At 40.1% G+C, this 15,390-nt stretch overlaps 1 protein-coding gene across 1 annotated transcript in view; it reads left to right on the top strand.

The window, feature by feature from the left end:
- Positions 1-15,117, top strand: part of VWF (von Willebrand factor) — a 131,219-nt gene extending 116,102 nt beyond the window's left edge. Inside the window, exons 47-52 of the mRNA XM_027665954.1 lie at positions 4,002-4,115; positions 7,296-7,394; positions 8,835-8,963; positions 10,130-10,169; positions 13,216-13,313; positions 14,772-15,117. Of these exons, the coding sequence (XP_027521755.1) occupies positions 4,002-4,115; positions 7,296-7,394; positions 8,835-8,963; positions 10,130-10,169; positions 13,216-13,313; positions 14,772-14,960 (669 nt within the window). The 3' untranslated portion in view covers positions 14,961-15,117. The remainder of the gene's footprint in view (positions 1-4,001; positions 4,116-7,295; positions 7,395-8,834; positions 8,964-10,129; positions 10,170-13,215; positions 13,314-14,771) is intronic.
- Positions 15,118-15,390: the final 273 nt, after the last annotated feature.

Here is a 15,390-nt window from a genome sequence, read left to right as displayed (position 1 = left end):
TTGTCAGAACACTTGCTTAAAAGTGGTAAAAATCTGAAATAATCTTCTTTTCTTTGATCCTTCTCCTTGTATCCTCTGTAGTGTGTCTTTAGAACTAGTTGTGGCTTTCTATAGAGACTACTTGTAGGGAATGTCAAGCAGGATAGTAATTCCCAGCTCCTGCCACCTTCTGTTATATAGGATAAACATATATATATATATGTAAAAATTCTGTGTTGCAAACAGTTGTCTCTCCACTTGCATGCTGTTCTTTCACGACCAACTAATTTTTTCCTCTTCCAACGAAACCTCTACCTGATCTGTCAAGTAAAGTCTTTTTTCTTCCTCTTCTCAAGTGTTTTGAAATATTTAAAAATACTTTAAAATAAAGTACAAGCAAATTTTGAAACAAAATGCCACTTTGAAGGTGAAATGAGAGATACCTGTATTTCTGAGACTTCAAAACATTTCTACTTCTACAGTATTGAAAAAAAAATTCCTATTTAATCAAATTATCCAAATTTGTAATTAAATTTAAGAAGTGTTTCAGCTGAACAAAACTACATTTTGATTAATTCTTATTATATTAGAACTTGTCTAAAATGAATGAACTTTTCAATTAAGCTTCATTTAATGAGATATTATGAGTTAATTTGCTGTATGTCTGAAAGCTTTTGCGCAGCTGGTGTTACTACAGCTTTGCCTTGTACTATTCTCTGCTCCAGTGACTGGTTCCAGAGTCCTGGTCAGGAAAGATGTGCTGTCCACAGAAGTTTTTACTTCCTGGATTTCAAAACCTTTATTCTGGGTCCTTTAAGAACAGGTTTCAAGTTTTATTTTATATCAAGGGAAAACTTTGCTGCATTAACTCATTCACTGAATAGTTCCAAATTTTGAATCTTTTACTGCCGTGCTGGTAACTGACTGTGTCCTTAATCCCTTTACATTTTTGTCTTGTGTCTGGTTACCAATATTATATTCCAGTAATTTGCTGCATTGCACTCACTCTGCTGTTCTTAACAATGCTGTGGGTTTCAACTGCAGAATTCCAAGCAGGTGGCTGTGTTTACCAAAAGAATTATTTGTATCACTCATCTATGTTCCCAGGCTTTTACTGAGTGGCATTTTTTGAGGCCGACCTGAGTAGATTTGGGCTTTATGCAGGTTATTTTGTTTGTGAGGGTTAACAGATATTGACATTTCATTTCACATTAACCAAGAAAACACATGATAGGTGTGTTATATAAAGGAGAAAAGATGTATCAATCCATTATTTCATTCAATTCTGCCATGCTAAGCAAACTTTGGATCAAGGTAAGACTTGCCCCCTAAAGTTTGAGGTGCTTGTGTGTGAGGATTTAATTTTAAAATGTCTCTAGTAATCCCTGTGTTCTTGCCTGTAACAGTGATTTTTGATATAAACTCAGCTTTATCTATCTATTTTGTATTCATTGGAATGTCAGAAGTATTAGAAGATTCGACAAGGATATCAATTATAATATCAGTTGGGGCTTTATAAACCTTTTCTTTGTGGTGTTAAAGCCTGGAGCTGCTGAGGCATTCTTCTAGAAGGCCTGAATTAAGTATGGTTATGGTACTAAACTGAACAAATCCAGCCACAGTTTGAAGCAGGTCAACATGATGAGGGCATCTCCCAGATTTGCAAGGAATCCAATTACTGACTCCACAATATGTGTACATACACACGTGTGTGTGGAGCTGCAAACATGGAGAGCAGTGCTCGTGTCACTGGGTTGAATGCCACGTGTTCTGTCCTAGGACCATCACTCTGGTGCCTGAATGCTTTCCAATGTTGAGATGAAACAAAAAATTTGGAGTTTCATATGGTATTTGCTATCCATCTGTTGTGGTTTAACCCCAGCCACCAACCAAGCTCACTCACTCCCCCACCAGTGAGGTTGGGAAGAGAACAGGAAGGGTAAAAGTTGAAAAACTCATAGGTTAAGATAAAGATAGTTTAACAAGGAAAGAAAAAGCCATGCAAGCAAAGCAAATCAAAACAAAGAATTAATTCACTACTTCCCATGGGCAGGCAGGTGAGCCATCCCCAGGAAAGCAGGGCTCCAGCATGTGTAACAGTGACTTGGGAAGTCAAACACCATCACTCCAAACGTCCACACCTTCTTCCATCTTCCCTTCACTTTATATACATAATACCATGTGGTCTGGAATATCCCTTTTGTCATGTGGGATCACCTGTCCTGGCTCTGTCTCCTCCTAGCCTTCCAGGCACCTCCAGTCTCCTCACCAGCATGGCAGCAGGAAAAGCAGAAGAGACTTTGGCTCTGTGCAAGCAATGGCTCACCAACAGCAAAACCAGCTCTATATTATCACCATATACATATATATGTGTGTGTGTGTGTGTGTGTATGTAAAATATATGTCATCTATATTATCACAATGAATTTGTTCATTACAAATCCAAAACACAGCCCCATAGTAGCCACTGGGAAGAAAATTAACTCTACCCCAGCCAAAACCAGCCCACCATCCCTCTCCCATAGCAAAATAGGAGTGTATCCTCATGCCTGTATCCACTGAGGTTTCTTAATGCTCCAGCTTAATGATATTCACTGCAAAAAGTTAAACCAGGAAAGCTGAGTCCCATGCTGAGGCCTCAAGGTGAGATCTCCCCCACTGGTATTGCCTCTTCCATCATGCTGTATGTGGAGGATCTCTTTTCTAGACCTCCACAAAACAAGACAAAAGCCATTACTGTTGCTGGTGCTTTATAGAAAATGGCTGAGGCCTGAGGACCTCTGTTGTCCTGGGGCACAGAATAAGAAGGTAGCTAAAATCCTTTAATCAGAACATTTGTCCTTGAGGGTATATGTCAGAGTATTGGCTCTAAACTAACCACAAGTGCATTACCTTTACACAATTACTTTATCCAGCTTCTTATTTTTGCTCCATTTTTTCCATGAACATTTACTAGTGTGTAATAATTAAAAAAGGAATCTAAGGATATGCACAGCATGTAGCATGGGAAGTTCTTGTTCCGAAGGAAGTCAGCAGTGGCATTCCATTGATTTTTGAAGCACAACTCAAAGCTTTCATAGTCTAGCAATATGAAATGTCTGTTTACCTTATTTATTAGCTTTTAGAAGTTCTTTGTGAAAATCTTGAATAGACTTCTCCCACTTTGTCCCTTCAGTGTTAGTGGTTTGTTATTTTGGGGTTGAAGTGAAAGGCTCTGCACTTGGGCAGAAGAAAGACTTTGTATTTAGAAATCCTTTCAGTGCTGGGAATCCAATTACTAACCCCACATCCTTTTGTTTCCCGTTAAATGGTTTGGCATTTTTGCTCTACATTTGAAATGTCAGTTTACTTGCTTTGAGAAGGTGATGGGATCCAGCAAAAAAGGTGTTGGGGAAGAGCTCAGGGAATTTGCACTGTGTGCCAGCTCAGCCACTGGTTTGCTTGTAACTATGGACAAGTAGGGTTCTTCAATCAGTAATTCTGTTTCTGATTTTGTTTTATTTCGTCCTTTCTCAATTTTAAGCTTTTAGGCCTTTAGAGATTCCAAGCAGTATTAGTACAAGAACAATAACAAGCAATTTCTGCCCATCATCTGTGGGTTGTGGTGGCTCAAGAATAAAAACTTGTTGGCAAACCAATTCATTACAGTCGAAAAATGAACCGTTGGCAACCACGCAGTCAGGACAGCTCATGATAAGATCTTCCTCATGACTTTCAAGGATTCCTTTTTTGCTTGCTTACTTTGAAAGCAACAAAGTAAGAAATGCCGGTGCCATTTCTCAGATTAAGAACTTTTAAAAGGCTTTATTGAAAAATAGCCTTGTGCTATGCTGCTTGTTCTGGAATTAGAGATGCAAAAGTTTGGGTCTCTGGAAACTGAGGGCATTGGTTTTCTCGTTTGTCTAGCAAAGAGTTACAATGCAAGATTTAATGAAAGAGATTTATCCTAGATAAAATGGCTTGTTTATTTGAGTTTTGCTGAAGAGACAGTCACTCACTGACAAACTGTTCTGATGTTTCAGGCTGGGAGGCGCCTGATGGTGGATCAGTGCACAACATGTGACTGCTACTTCCAGCCAATGCCTCGGAAATACACTCTGAGGTGTACAAAAGTGAGCTGCCCACCATGCCCAGGGGTAAGTGAGAGCAGTCTGGATGTTCTTATTAAGAACTGTCTGATGAGAAGGTCCTGTTTTCACTGTATACACCAATTTCTGTTTGGTATAACTCTGGGACCTTTTGCCTTTCTTCAGGTTTCTCTGAGAAGTCATGGCTCTGTGTCCTTCTTCCCATGAATGAGATGACATAAGACCAAATCTGATCTAAATCCACAGCACAGGAAAGATAACTTTACATGGTTCTCAGCTCCATGGGCAATTTTTATTGTGTATTTTGGATTACTTACCTTTAAGGCAGTATAATGTTTGGCAAATCATTTGCAACAGGACCTGCTGTGTCCCCTTTCCCACAATCTCTCCAGAGATTGGCAGCTCAGCCAGATCTCCATCCTTCAGGGCTTTTCCATGACTATTCCAAATTGTCCAATAGCTGGGCTCGCTAGTATTTCTGTCCACTTCCCAGCCATGCCTTAGGTGATTTGAGGTGACTGTCTCCATCAGTTCCACTTGAATTTTTGAAGTCTTTGCTGCTGCTTTGCTGCCATCACCTACAAGGAATGAGTTTGGCTGGGAAAACCAAAGGAAAATACCTCCCATTTTTACTTCACTGACCAACTGTGTGAGTGGAGGGCCTGACTAGCTCTGCTAAATCAAATAGTTTTCTCTTTTGACAGCAATACCTCAAGTAGAAGGAGACCCGAGCAAGTTGTAGAGGATGGTTTAATCTCCCCATGTCCAAAGAGCACAAACCAGCAGCTAGGTTTCACAGAAAAAGGCTTAAATGCCCCTTCCATTTCTGCCTTTTCCTGGGTAATGGATGAAGTCCAATGGGCCCAACCAAACCCAGAGGCCTGTGCAAGCACAAAAAATCCACATCTCTAACATGATCATATGGGATTCCTGACTGATGTCCAGGACAGGCATACATGGATAAGGTCCCTGGAAAAAAAAGGGGAAGAGTTTTGGATGAGTTCAATTTTCAATCCCTTAGCAGAAATGGAAAAGACTGGAAGTGTAGTAAGTCAAGTTTCTGTAGAGATTCGTCTCTACTAATAAACAAAATAGAGCAAAACTGCAGGCTCAGATTATGTCCTGACACCCCTTAGCTTGAAGAATTGTCTGCAGTGTCCCAGTTGGCCTGTTGAGACTAGAAAACTTCCAAATAGTGCCTAGGTACAGGACAGCCCAAGGCCAGCATGTTTTGTGTGGACAATGCAGATTAGTCATACGTATGTGTTCTGCTTGTCTGCAGGGCCAGAAAACTGGCCTTGACCCCTTTTATTTGCTGATGTGGATGTGGTCTGTGGGAAAAGAGAGAATCTGGAATGCTTTTTGTCGTTCTGGACCCTAATATCACCCCTCCTGTAAGGTATGATTATAGACACAAGCTTCTGAAGGGTAAATAAATGGCCAAGCTCAGTGCTGAGCATCTTTCTCACTTCCACAAAATATAACCTGGCAGATCCATGAAAAAAACCAGATACACTAGAATGAATCTGTGGCCAGAAGCACGTATGCAAATGTATGTTCCCACACATAAAATACACAAACATTCATTCTTGCTGTTCAATGCAAGAAGCCAGCTGTAGGAACTAAAGGTAGAGGAATCAATATAATACGTAGTAAAAAGAATGAGGAAACATTCCACTCCTGCTTCTTTCACCACCCACACAATTCCCAAACAGCTCCTTTCCCCCACGTGACCCAAAAGCACAGACTAAACAAAAAACCCTGAAGGAAGGGCCATTTCCAGTTGGGCTTATTAAGGACTATGAATCTGTGTTTGGGAGATGTGCAGCTACCCAAGGGAAGTTGCAGGTCTAGGTATAGATATCCCTTTCTAGCCACTGTAATGAATCTGTGGAGCTTGAGGGGTAAAAAAATATCAAATAAGACACAGAATGTATCCCTGTAAGGCCAGTGGGATTCACTCACAGACTTAGGATCCTTGCTGTCTCAAAGTCTTTGACTTCATGGTACACCTAGATTAAAAGCAATTCAGCAATTCCTTCATAATGGATAAAACCAGATATGTACTAGAGTACATATTCTCTCAGGAGCACCTGTTTTCTCCTGGATGTTGAAGTTGTGAAAGTAAATGCACTGGTAATTGAAGTGCAGCCAACTGCAGCATATTCTGCTCGGGAGGGTCATTTTTTTTGGACATTTTACGACCTACTTTAGGTGCTTACATTTTTGCTAGTAGAGCAAGTTCACCTAAATAACAATGAACTATGTTTTCTCCCAATGATTTAATAGTAACCCCCCACCTTTCCCAAATTCTCTTTCTATAAAAAACATATGGATGACATGCATGCCTTCACTCAAGAAGAAAGTATTTGTTGCCTTGAAAATGTTCAGCTCATCATAAGCAGCTGTTGGTTATCTGGAGCAGCTGGAGACATTACTGTGGGACACCTCACATGTTAACTTGGTTCTTTTCTGGTTTGTTTTTTTTTTTATTTTCCATTATCCACTCTTTATCTTTCTTCCTCTCCATATAGTGCTGCTCATTCTCCCATGCTCTTTTCCTTGCCACTGTTTTTTCCTTCTGTGCTGTTTATGGGGCTCCGTATTCCTCTCTTTCCTTGCTTTCCTTCCTTCCTTCTTTCCTTTCTTCTTTACCCCTTTCTCCCAACTTTCCCTTTCTTCCTCCCTTTCTCCCTCTCCCTTCCTCCCTTCCCTATTATATCATAGCCCCTCGGATGCCCTTTAATTTCTTGTTTTATCAGGCCATTTCCTTTTTCTTTCCATAGTCCAAATTTTCCACCCCAGCCTTTTCCTCCACTTTCCCTCCCCACTGATTATCCTGCCCTTTTCTCCCTGATTTAAGCACTTCCAGCTACTTTTCCAAGCTACCCTCTCCTACTGTCGTGTGTTGTTTAGTGATCCTGACCTTGCAACTGTTATAGTCAAAAAATGTTGGATTTTGTGGTCACAGGAGGCTTTGTACTAGGAAATAAACTTTTTTCTTCATTGTATAATAAATCAGTACAAGGATTAATGCCAGCCTTTTAAAAAAGGAAAATTATGCAACTAATTAGATTAAGCAAGTCTAGTCCTACTGTTTAAAAAAGCATTTTGCTGGCTATCACTTTGTCCACTGTATTTTAGTTTTTCTAAAAATCCTTCTTAAAATAAATGTAGGATGCATAGTTAAAACAAAATAAATCCAGAAAAATGTCCTTTACCTTCTAGAATTACAGAAGGCAGGATATCCCTGGCTCTTGCTGTGGAAAATGTGTGCCAACTTCTTGTACCATCAGGGTGAAAGATGGAAGGATTCAATATCTTCAGGTAAGTTTTAAGTACTTTTTCTTTCATTTATGAATAAATGTAAAGGTATCACAGGCTTTTGCTGAACCCAAGGAAAATGCTTTTTCCCCCCTCCTTTTTGATTAGGTAGCATGGGATTAGTAGTGCTTTTTCTTTTATCTCTCAGGATGATTGACCAAGAAAGTTAATCTGTTAGTAAATGAGAAAATAGGCTGCTTCATACCAGAGTGCAAAATTATAGAGTGACATTCCAGATGTACCTGCAAACAAGGAACTTTAACTGGAATACTTAGAGGAAATTAAAATCTAATTAAAATGTGACATAGATAACTTAAGTTGAAAACAGGAATTTAAAAACAAAAAATCCAGCATAGAATCCTAGAATGGTTTGGGTTCGGAGGAACCTTAAAGATCATCTTGTTCCAACCCCCTACCATGGGCAGGGACACCTTCCACTAGACCAAGTTGCTCAGAGCCCCATCCAGCCTGGCCTTGATGCATAATAGGTCCTTAAACAGGAATGCATATTTTTCTGGTTAAAACCCATCATCTGTCACAAGGCACAGCATGTAAAATTTTCTTTCATTCCTTTCCTGAGAGAAGTTTTAGATGGGGAGAGTATGGGAAAAGCCATGAAGCTGGTGAAGGGTCTGGAGCACAAGTCCTGTGAGGAGCAACTGAGGGAGCTGGGAATGTTTAGCCTGGAGAAAGGGAGGGTCAGGGAGGACCTTCCCACTCTCTACAACTCCCTGACAGGAGGTTGCACCCAGGTGAGGGTCGGGCTCTACTCTCAGGTAACAAGTGACAGGACAAGAGGAAACAGCCTCAAGTTGTGCCAGAGGAGGTTTAGACTGGATATGGGGAAAAACATCTTCACTGAAAGTGGGTTGTCAAGCACTGGAACAGGCTGCCCAAGGCAATGGTGGAGTCACCATCCCTGGAGGGATTTAAGGGATGTGTAGATGTGGCACTTGGGTACATGGTTTAGTGGTGGGCTTGGCAGTGTGAGGTTAATGGCTGGACTTGTTCTTAAGGGTTTATTCCAACCTAAATGATTCTGGGTGTTGGTGGGGGCGTGTTTTTATGTATTTTTTTAAAGAAGCTCCCAACTCAGTCAGAAGGTAAATAGTTTAATGTATATCTCTTTAAAAGACAATTCATAGGCTTAACTCCCAAGTTTCTCAATTGGAGAAGTTTCTCATTCAAGTTAATGGAAATTTCTTCCCTTTTGAGAGCTGGAAAAGGTCAGGCTTTGGCAGTCTTGGCAGAGCTGTAACCAATATGGCTGTGGAAGTAAATAGGAGATGAGTAAATAGTTGATAAACAATTCTGTTCACTAAAGATTTCCGTGTTTTATAATGTCACCACCATGGTAGGTTAATTGAAATATCAGTAAATGAATGAAAACTTCCTGTCCCCGGTTGTTTCTGCGTGAAGCTAACAACCCTTAAATCTTTACAGCCAAATGAAACCCTTCAGGATGGCTGTGACAGTCACTCCTGCAGAGTCAATGAGAAAGGGGAATTTGTCTGGGAAAGGAGAATCACGAGCTGTCCTCCATTTGATTCCAGAAGATGCTTGGCTGAAGGAGTAAGTAGTGAAATGGCTCCTGTTTCCAGGATTTCTAATGGACTCTGTCATGTTTATGGTGCTGTATATGGGTACCTTATGTGTGTTAGGGTGGGAAACCCCAGCCCTCTCCCAGCCCCTTGGCTAAACTGAATTTGAACTTCCTTTGAAATTCAGAAAGATGTAAGTTTTCTCTGTTTTAAAATATATGTTGTTTTTTTGTGGGGCAGTACTGTGGGGGAGAAGTAACTCTGTTATAAAGCATCATAGATGAATATGAAGCTGACTACTTGAGGTATCAAACATATGAAAATGGTTCTTGTAACTATATATATATAAAATTTTATATTTATGTAAAATATATAAAATATAATTTTCAGTTTGATGTCCAGAGGAAAACTCAGTAAATAATTATACAAACTGAGAAAACAATCAGATCAACCCCTCTTTTTTTTTTTTTTTCCCAAATAAATATGCATCTGAAATGCTAAGACATTTTTTCTCTGAGGTTAGGGAAATGAAGTTTTACAATGCTGTAGGAAGCTCAGGGGTTTAGTACAACAATGGCATCATCCTGCAGAGTAAATATTGCTCCTTTTTTCCTTTCACTATGGGTTTTCAACAATTTGCACCATACACATATTTCTGAGAATTATTTTCTGAATGGTGGTAGTGAAACAAGAAACAAAGTTTTTAGCTTGACAGATGTGATGTTTTATGCTGATTTGTTTGTACATTTTTCAGCTATTGTGGAATAGACATACTTTCATCTATACTGCTGAAATAATAATGAATGACTGTTTAACTTGGTTTCTTAAACAGATATAGGACTTGAATGCTATTGATTTTATCACTCTGGTTTCCAGGAATTTATTTATATCCAATGTTTTTACTTTAGAAAGCTCCTACTAGAAGGTGAAAGCATGATTTTTCTGGTGTTGGACTTGCTAATATAGTAAACTATTTCAAATCAGCTATCAGAAAATACAGCCACCAGTTCAAAGCATTAAAAAGGATAAAGAAAAGACTATTAAAGTAGATTTATATTTTTATACAATATAGATACAGGTGGGTGTTGTTTTTTTTTCCCTAGTATCCTGTTATACACATTCTTTGGGTTCTTTCAGCAGAACAAATGTGTATCGCTTATGCCAAAATTTGAATTTTCTGTTTTTTTGTTGTTTTAGGGCAGAATTGCAAAAATTGGTAACACCTGCTGTGACACATGTAAGTAAATGAGCCAGGAGTCTTGTATGGAAATTGCAGAGAGTGTAAGCTACTGTGTAAGGAGCTGCATTTTGCATAATGTGCAGTTAAATGAAACAGAGCTCAGCAGTGTGGTTGTAATAAACCATCAAAGAATTCCGCCCTCTGATTGGGATCCTGCTGTCATGTTTTGTCATCTAGAACACGTGTTTTGACAGTATTCACAAGTGCTTAGAAAGAAATAGACACTCTCCACATTTTATGCAGATGTTAATTATGAATGCTTCATTTTATTGTTCATCTGGTGATAACAGGAACAGCACTGCACAGACAGCCTGACAAGGCACATAACCTGATACTACTGAATATGTGAGGAAAACACCTCATGAATAATCAATCAACTTAAAATTAATTTAGCAAAAGAAAAAAACAACCCCCAAAACCTAGTAGCAGTACTGGTTTTTGATGATATAATAACCAAAAAATGGTAGGGGAAATGTTTGACAAAGGTGCATTCCTATGGAACAGCCTGACTGCATCTTAAATTTGGCAGTTTAGGAGTCAGTCCTGCAGCTCTTAATTTCATGTATCCAAATGTCAGTCAGGCTGTGAGTGTAGGAAAGGGTTTTGCTTACATAAGGAAGGATTGCAGGGTTGGGTTCTCATTTCTAAAATGAATCTCTGATGCTTTTGTGAAGAGAAAACCTCTCAGTTTTCTCCCCTGTAAGTAAAAGATTAATAATACTGTAGATATTTAAAATTTTAAAAGAAGTAACAAAAGATTGGTATTCTCTTATAAGGTCAGAATATCAACATCTTGCCTTTGTCCTGTTATGTCTTTTAGTTTTTTAATTTTCTATTTTTTTTTGCTATGCATGTTCTAATAAATAAAAGATGACCAGCATAGCAGCCCATCACCACACTGGCACAGGAACTGCTGCAATAATACCCCTGATGAAGGATGTCAACTCCTAGGGAGTTTGCAGCCACTGCCTGTCTATATAATCACTGAGCTCTGGCTTGAGAAATAGAAAGCTACTGAGATAGACTGTCATCAAATGGATCAAAGAGGTAATTTAGTTGAGAGAGCTTTGATCTACCAGGCTTCAAGTAAGGAATACCCAAAATTATTTATTAACAAAAACAGATTTAAGATTTCAGGGAAGGGTGGTGGGCAGGCTGCACTAATTGAGAGTGCCAATCAGTAACTGAGGAGAAACCCAGTCCCAAATGAGCACAGCTCAACACAAATATTCATTATACAGTTATTTAAAAGTGATACCTCCTTGCAGCAGCAAAAGCAAACTGATCTGAGTGAAATGCTGCATGCCTAAAAACTCCCATATTGTATGGACCTTCAGATCCTTATTCCTGTTGCTGTTTGCCTGGATATAGGTCAAAACTGAAAAAGCCCTGTATTACAGCACAGCCCTGTGCTTCCCTATTCAGGGCCTTTCATAAGGAAAAACCCAACATACTGCCTCCAGCCAGCTAACTACAGGATGGTGATTAACACATAACTTTGAATCAAACATACTTTTAGACAGCAGACTCTCTTTTTCCCTCCTCTTTATTTATATCTTGGCACCAGGCACTCAGTAGCAACACACAGCCTGTTACATACTCTCCAGGGAACACCAAGGCTTGGCAAAGCTACTGCAAAACCACAGCAATTTAATTATTCTTAAAGTCAGAGAAGAGCATAGTTAGCTTCTCATGGACACAGATTACATTGCCTTGCAAGATCTTGAGAGAGTCTATCTTCCAAATGTCTTAGTACCATAAGAACTGGGCAAAGAACTCCTCTCAAGTCCAGGGTGATGCCTTTGGCTCAGTAGAGTCTTACATGTCTTTAGGCAAAGGTTATTTCAGAAGCCAATTTCCCTTTCTATGTAATACCATCATAACTGGAGTTTGTTAGTGCGTCTGAGGGCTTTGGTCCAGGTTTTAAGCACGTAGGAGCATGACAGTGGTCAGTGGACAGGCTTATTTTCTCACTGGATTTTTGTGGAACTGGCAGAGGACTTGATAATTGAAAAGGATATTCCTTATTTTCCCACTTACCAGTTGCATCTCTGCTTCTTACACCTTTTCCCTGTTGATCCCAATTGTATATGTCTTGTTAAGTTACAAGCATTTGCCTTTGCAGAGGAGGCACAGCCTACAAGGAAAAAAAAGTAAATCAGAGTAATAAAGTAACTTAAAAGCAAGTTGATAAGTCAGGATCAAAAAGGAGATGAAGCTGTATTTCCTCTCATGACAATTATTTGGCTTGGGCTTTTCAGTTGGGTGGACACAATCGTCCTTCCAGGTGGACAGTTTTTATCAATTGAAGTGATGAAATCATTAAAAGAGAAATTGTAGTTGCAGCCCTGGAGCCAGAAACACTGACTTTCGTTTCTTTTTTTTTTTCCCCCCATGCTTGTTCCTCACCAAACCACTTAGTCCTTCTCTTCCCCCACCTTTTGTTCCTCTCCTAAAAATCCCATGCCAAGTCAGTCGTGTTCCTCCCTAGCATTGCATGAGGAGTCCCACACAGTCCAGAAGGCAGTGGCTCTCCTCAGTCTCTAAGGTGACCTGCAGAGCTGCTGCTCCCACTGACTGTCCTTGAAGGGGCATCATCCCAAGGCAATGGGATGTCTCTCCTGTGACAGGCACAGGAACAGCCAGGTCAGGGTGCTCTGTTTCTCTCATCAGGATGTTGGAGTTCCCATGTGTGTCACCCTTCCCTGTACTCCTTGCCTCATGTACCACTGAACTGTCTTTAAAAGGAGAGTTGTGTAACACAGAAACCAAAAGGCAGGTGTTAGATGGCCAAGGTGACTTTAAAACAAAGAAGTCGATTGAAAAGAAACATGAGGCAAACCCTGCTCTCCAGTGGAATTTTAGGGCTGTAGTGTGATATAGTCACACAACTCTACATTAACTCCTCTAAGGAGACACCCCTCACTAAGGATCTTGCCAGGAATAACATCTTGCTATCAGCAGTTTCAGGAATGAGGGGAACTGAGTTACAAAAAACAGTTTTCAGCAATGTCAAACACTTTTTTCTTCTGCTTTATTTTAGGTGTGGAAGTGGAATGTCGGCCAGTAAGTACCAGACTGCAGTATGGGAATATCAACGGATGTGTGGCTGAAAGGGAAGTGCCCATTTCTCATTGTGAGGTAACTAACGAAAGCAACCACCCTCTGCCCCAAGACCTGTCCTTCCCCACTTTCTCTCCTGTGAAAGCAAACATTTTCCTCCACTATGGCTTCACTTCAGTGAGTGGAGCATCAGTTTCTGTCCTCACTGACTGACTCAGTGTAAAACTCATTGACATTTATCTCCTAAAGTGGTTTGGTGATGCTGAATTTTCCCTATTGAAGCCAGCATGAAGAAAAGGCATATATGTTAGACACAAAGGCTGTGTTCATCCCACTTTCCTTTGCTTCCACTGGAAATTAATGACTCTGAAGTGGCTCTGTGAGGAATTTCTACAAAAAAGGAAAATAATTTTTATCTTTGCATTGGTAAAGCTGATTTTTGAATCTGAGTCTATAGTTAAGCACTGAGGCTCTGAGGTTCATTAGGAGAACATAAATAGGTATTTAGATGAATGATACTTTGAAAGACCTTTAAACTTAAGTGCCATGTTTTGAGTTCTGTGCTCTATAAGCTATATAACTCTCTGTTAGCCTTGGCACTAAGCTGTTGTGTTCTACATGTCTTGTGCATTTCTTCCATAATCAGATTAAAAGGTTAATTTCCAGCCCATCACTGCTTATACCTTATAGGGCAACTTCCTTTTGAAACAGGAGCATGGCTTCCCTTCTGGGGGTTCCCATCTCTCTGAGACTGGGAACCAAAGGTGACATTCTCTTCCCAGACTGGGTTGTAGCGGGAAAGCTGCTCAGTCCAAGATAACCAACCCTCATACAGGGATTTTAATCAACTCTTGTATACAGTCCAAGTTATGACATAACTAATAATTCTTGACCTCTTGTCCTGTCCACAAAGTCAGTGGTCCTTAGCCATAAAGTGATATGTATTGAAGTTTCACCTGCAAAAGTACAGATTTTGTATGTATTATTTTATTTCATTAGAGTCAGAAATAGGACCACAGAGTCACAGAAAGAAGTGGACTCTGACAGAGTGTGATATGGGGCCATTTCTTTTTAAAGCATGAAAGGTTATAGCTATAGATATTGACAGCTTGTTCTAAGTTATTAAAGTGGCCAGACAAGTAGAACAAGAAAAAATAGCAACCAGCAGGACAACAGTGGATGTGTGGTTTGCACCATTTAGGCCAAAGCATTTTCTGAATGTATGATCTCATACAGCTGAACGATAACCATATGTGCTCAGAAGCCAACACAGCAGCCCTGGACATCGCCTGTGATAACTGAAGTTATGGGCTTTTTTTTGTGTGTGACCAGTTTCTTCATCTCTCCTATGCTTACGCTCATCAGACATTACTCTTTGAGCAGCATCCCACACTCTGGAATCAGGCCCCTGTTTCTGAGTTCATGTTACAGAACTCAGGCAAAGCCGTCCACGGATGTTTTGAAGGGAAGAACTGGGATTCTGAGTGGAATGAGGTCTGGCACTGTTCAACCTTCCTATCTCTTTTTTCCATTTAGGGCAAGTGCAGAAGCAACACCAGGTACTCTCTCGAGACAGAGAAATGGGAAGACCTGTGCAGCTGCTGTAAGGCCACTCAAACCACCACAGTCACGATCCCGTTCCGATGTGCCAACGGGTCAGTGGTGCAGCACTACATCCCTTCTGCCTCCCAGTGTGAATGCTACTCTCGGAAGTGTACAGAATGAGTCTTTCCCAGAAGCCTAGTTGTTTAATCTGAAGTTTTATCATGAAGGAACTTCACAGTGCAAGCCTCATTTTCTCTGTAGACTGTCTTATCCTGTAGAATCCTGACTAACTAATTGTATCAACACAGCAAACAATAAAACTTACTAGCACAACAGAGTATTTTCTGATTCATCTTGGGGTGCTCCATACTAGAGATATTTCAGATTGTACTTTTCCCCTTCATCTTCTCCATGGAAAGTAGTCCAAGGAAAAACTCAAACCAACAACCATAAACAAAAAAATCAAACCCTGAATCAGCTGCTTATACTTAAAGAACATATCCCAAGTCATTCAGCATTGCCTTCAGAGGCATTACCCTTGCATTGCCCACCTCAGTCCTGAGTGACACACTTTAAGTTTTTTTCCCCCCAGCTCTATTCAGGGACTACA

Source organism: Corapipo altera, unplaced genomic scaffold (genome assembly GCF_003945725.1).
Source record: "Corapipo altera isolate COAL_440 unplaced genomic scaffold, ASM394572v1 249, whole genome shotgun sequence".
NCBI classification, from domain to species: Eukaryota; Metazoa; Chordata; class Aves; order Passeriformes; family Pipridae; genus Corapipo; species Corapipo altera.
Note: the sequence above shows the minus strand (reverse complement) of the source record. Positions and strands in the feature narration are given on the sequence as shown.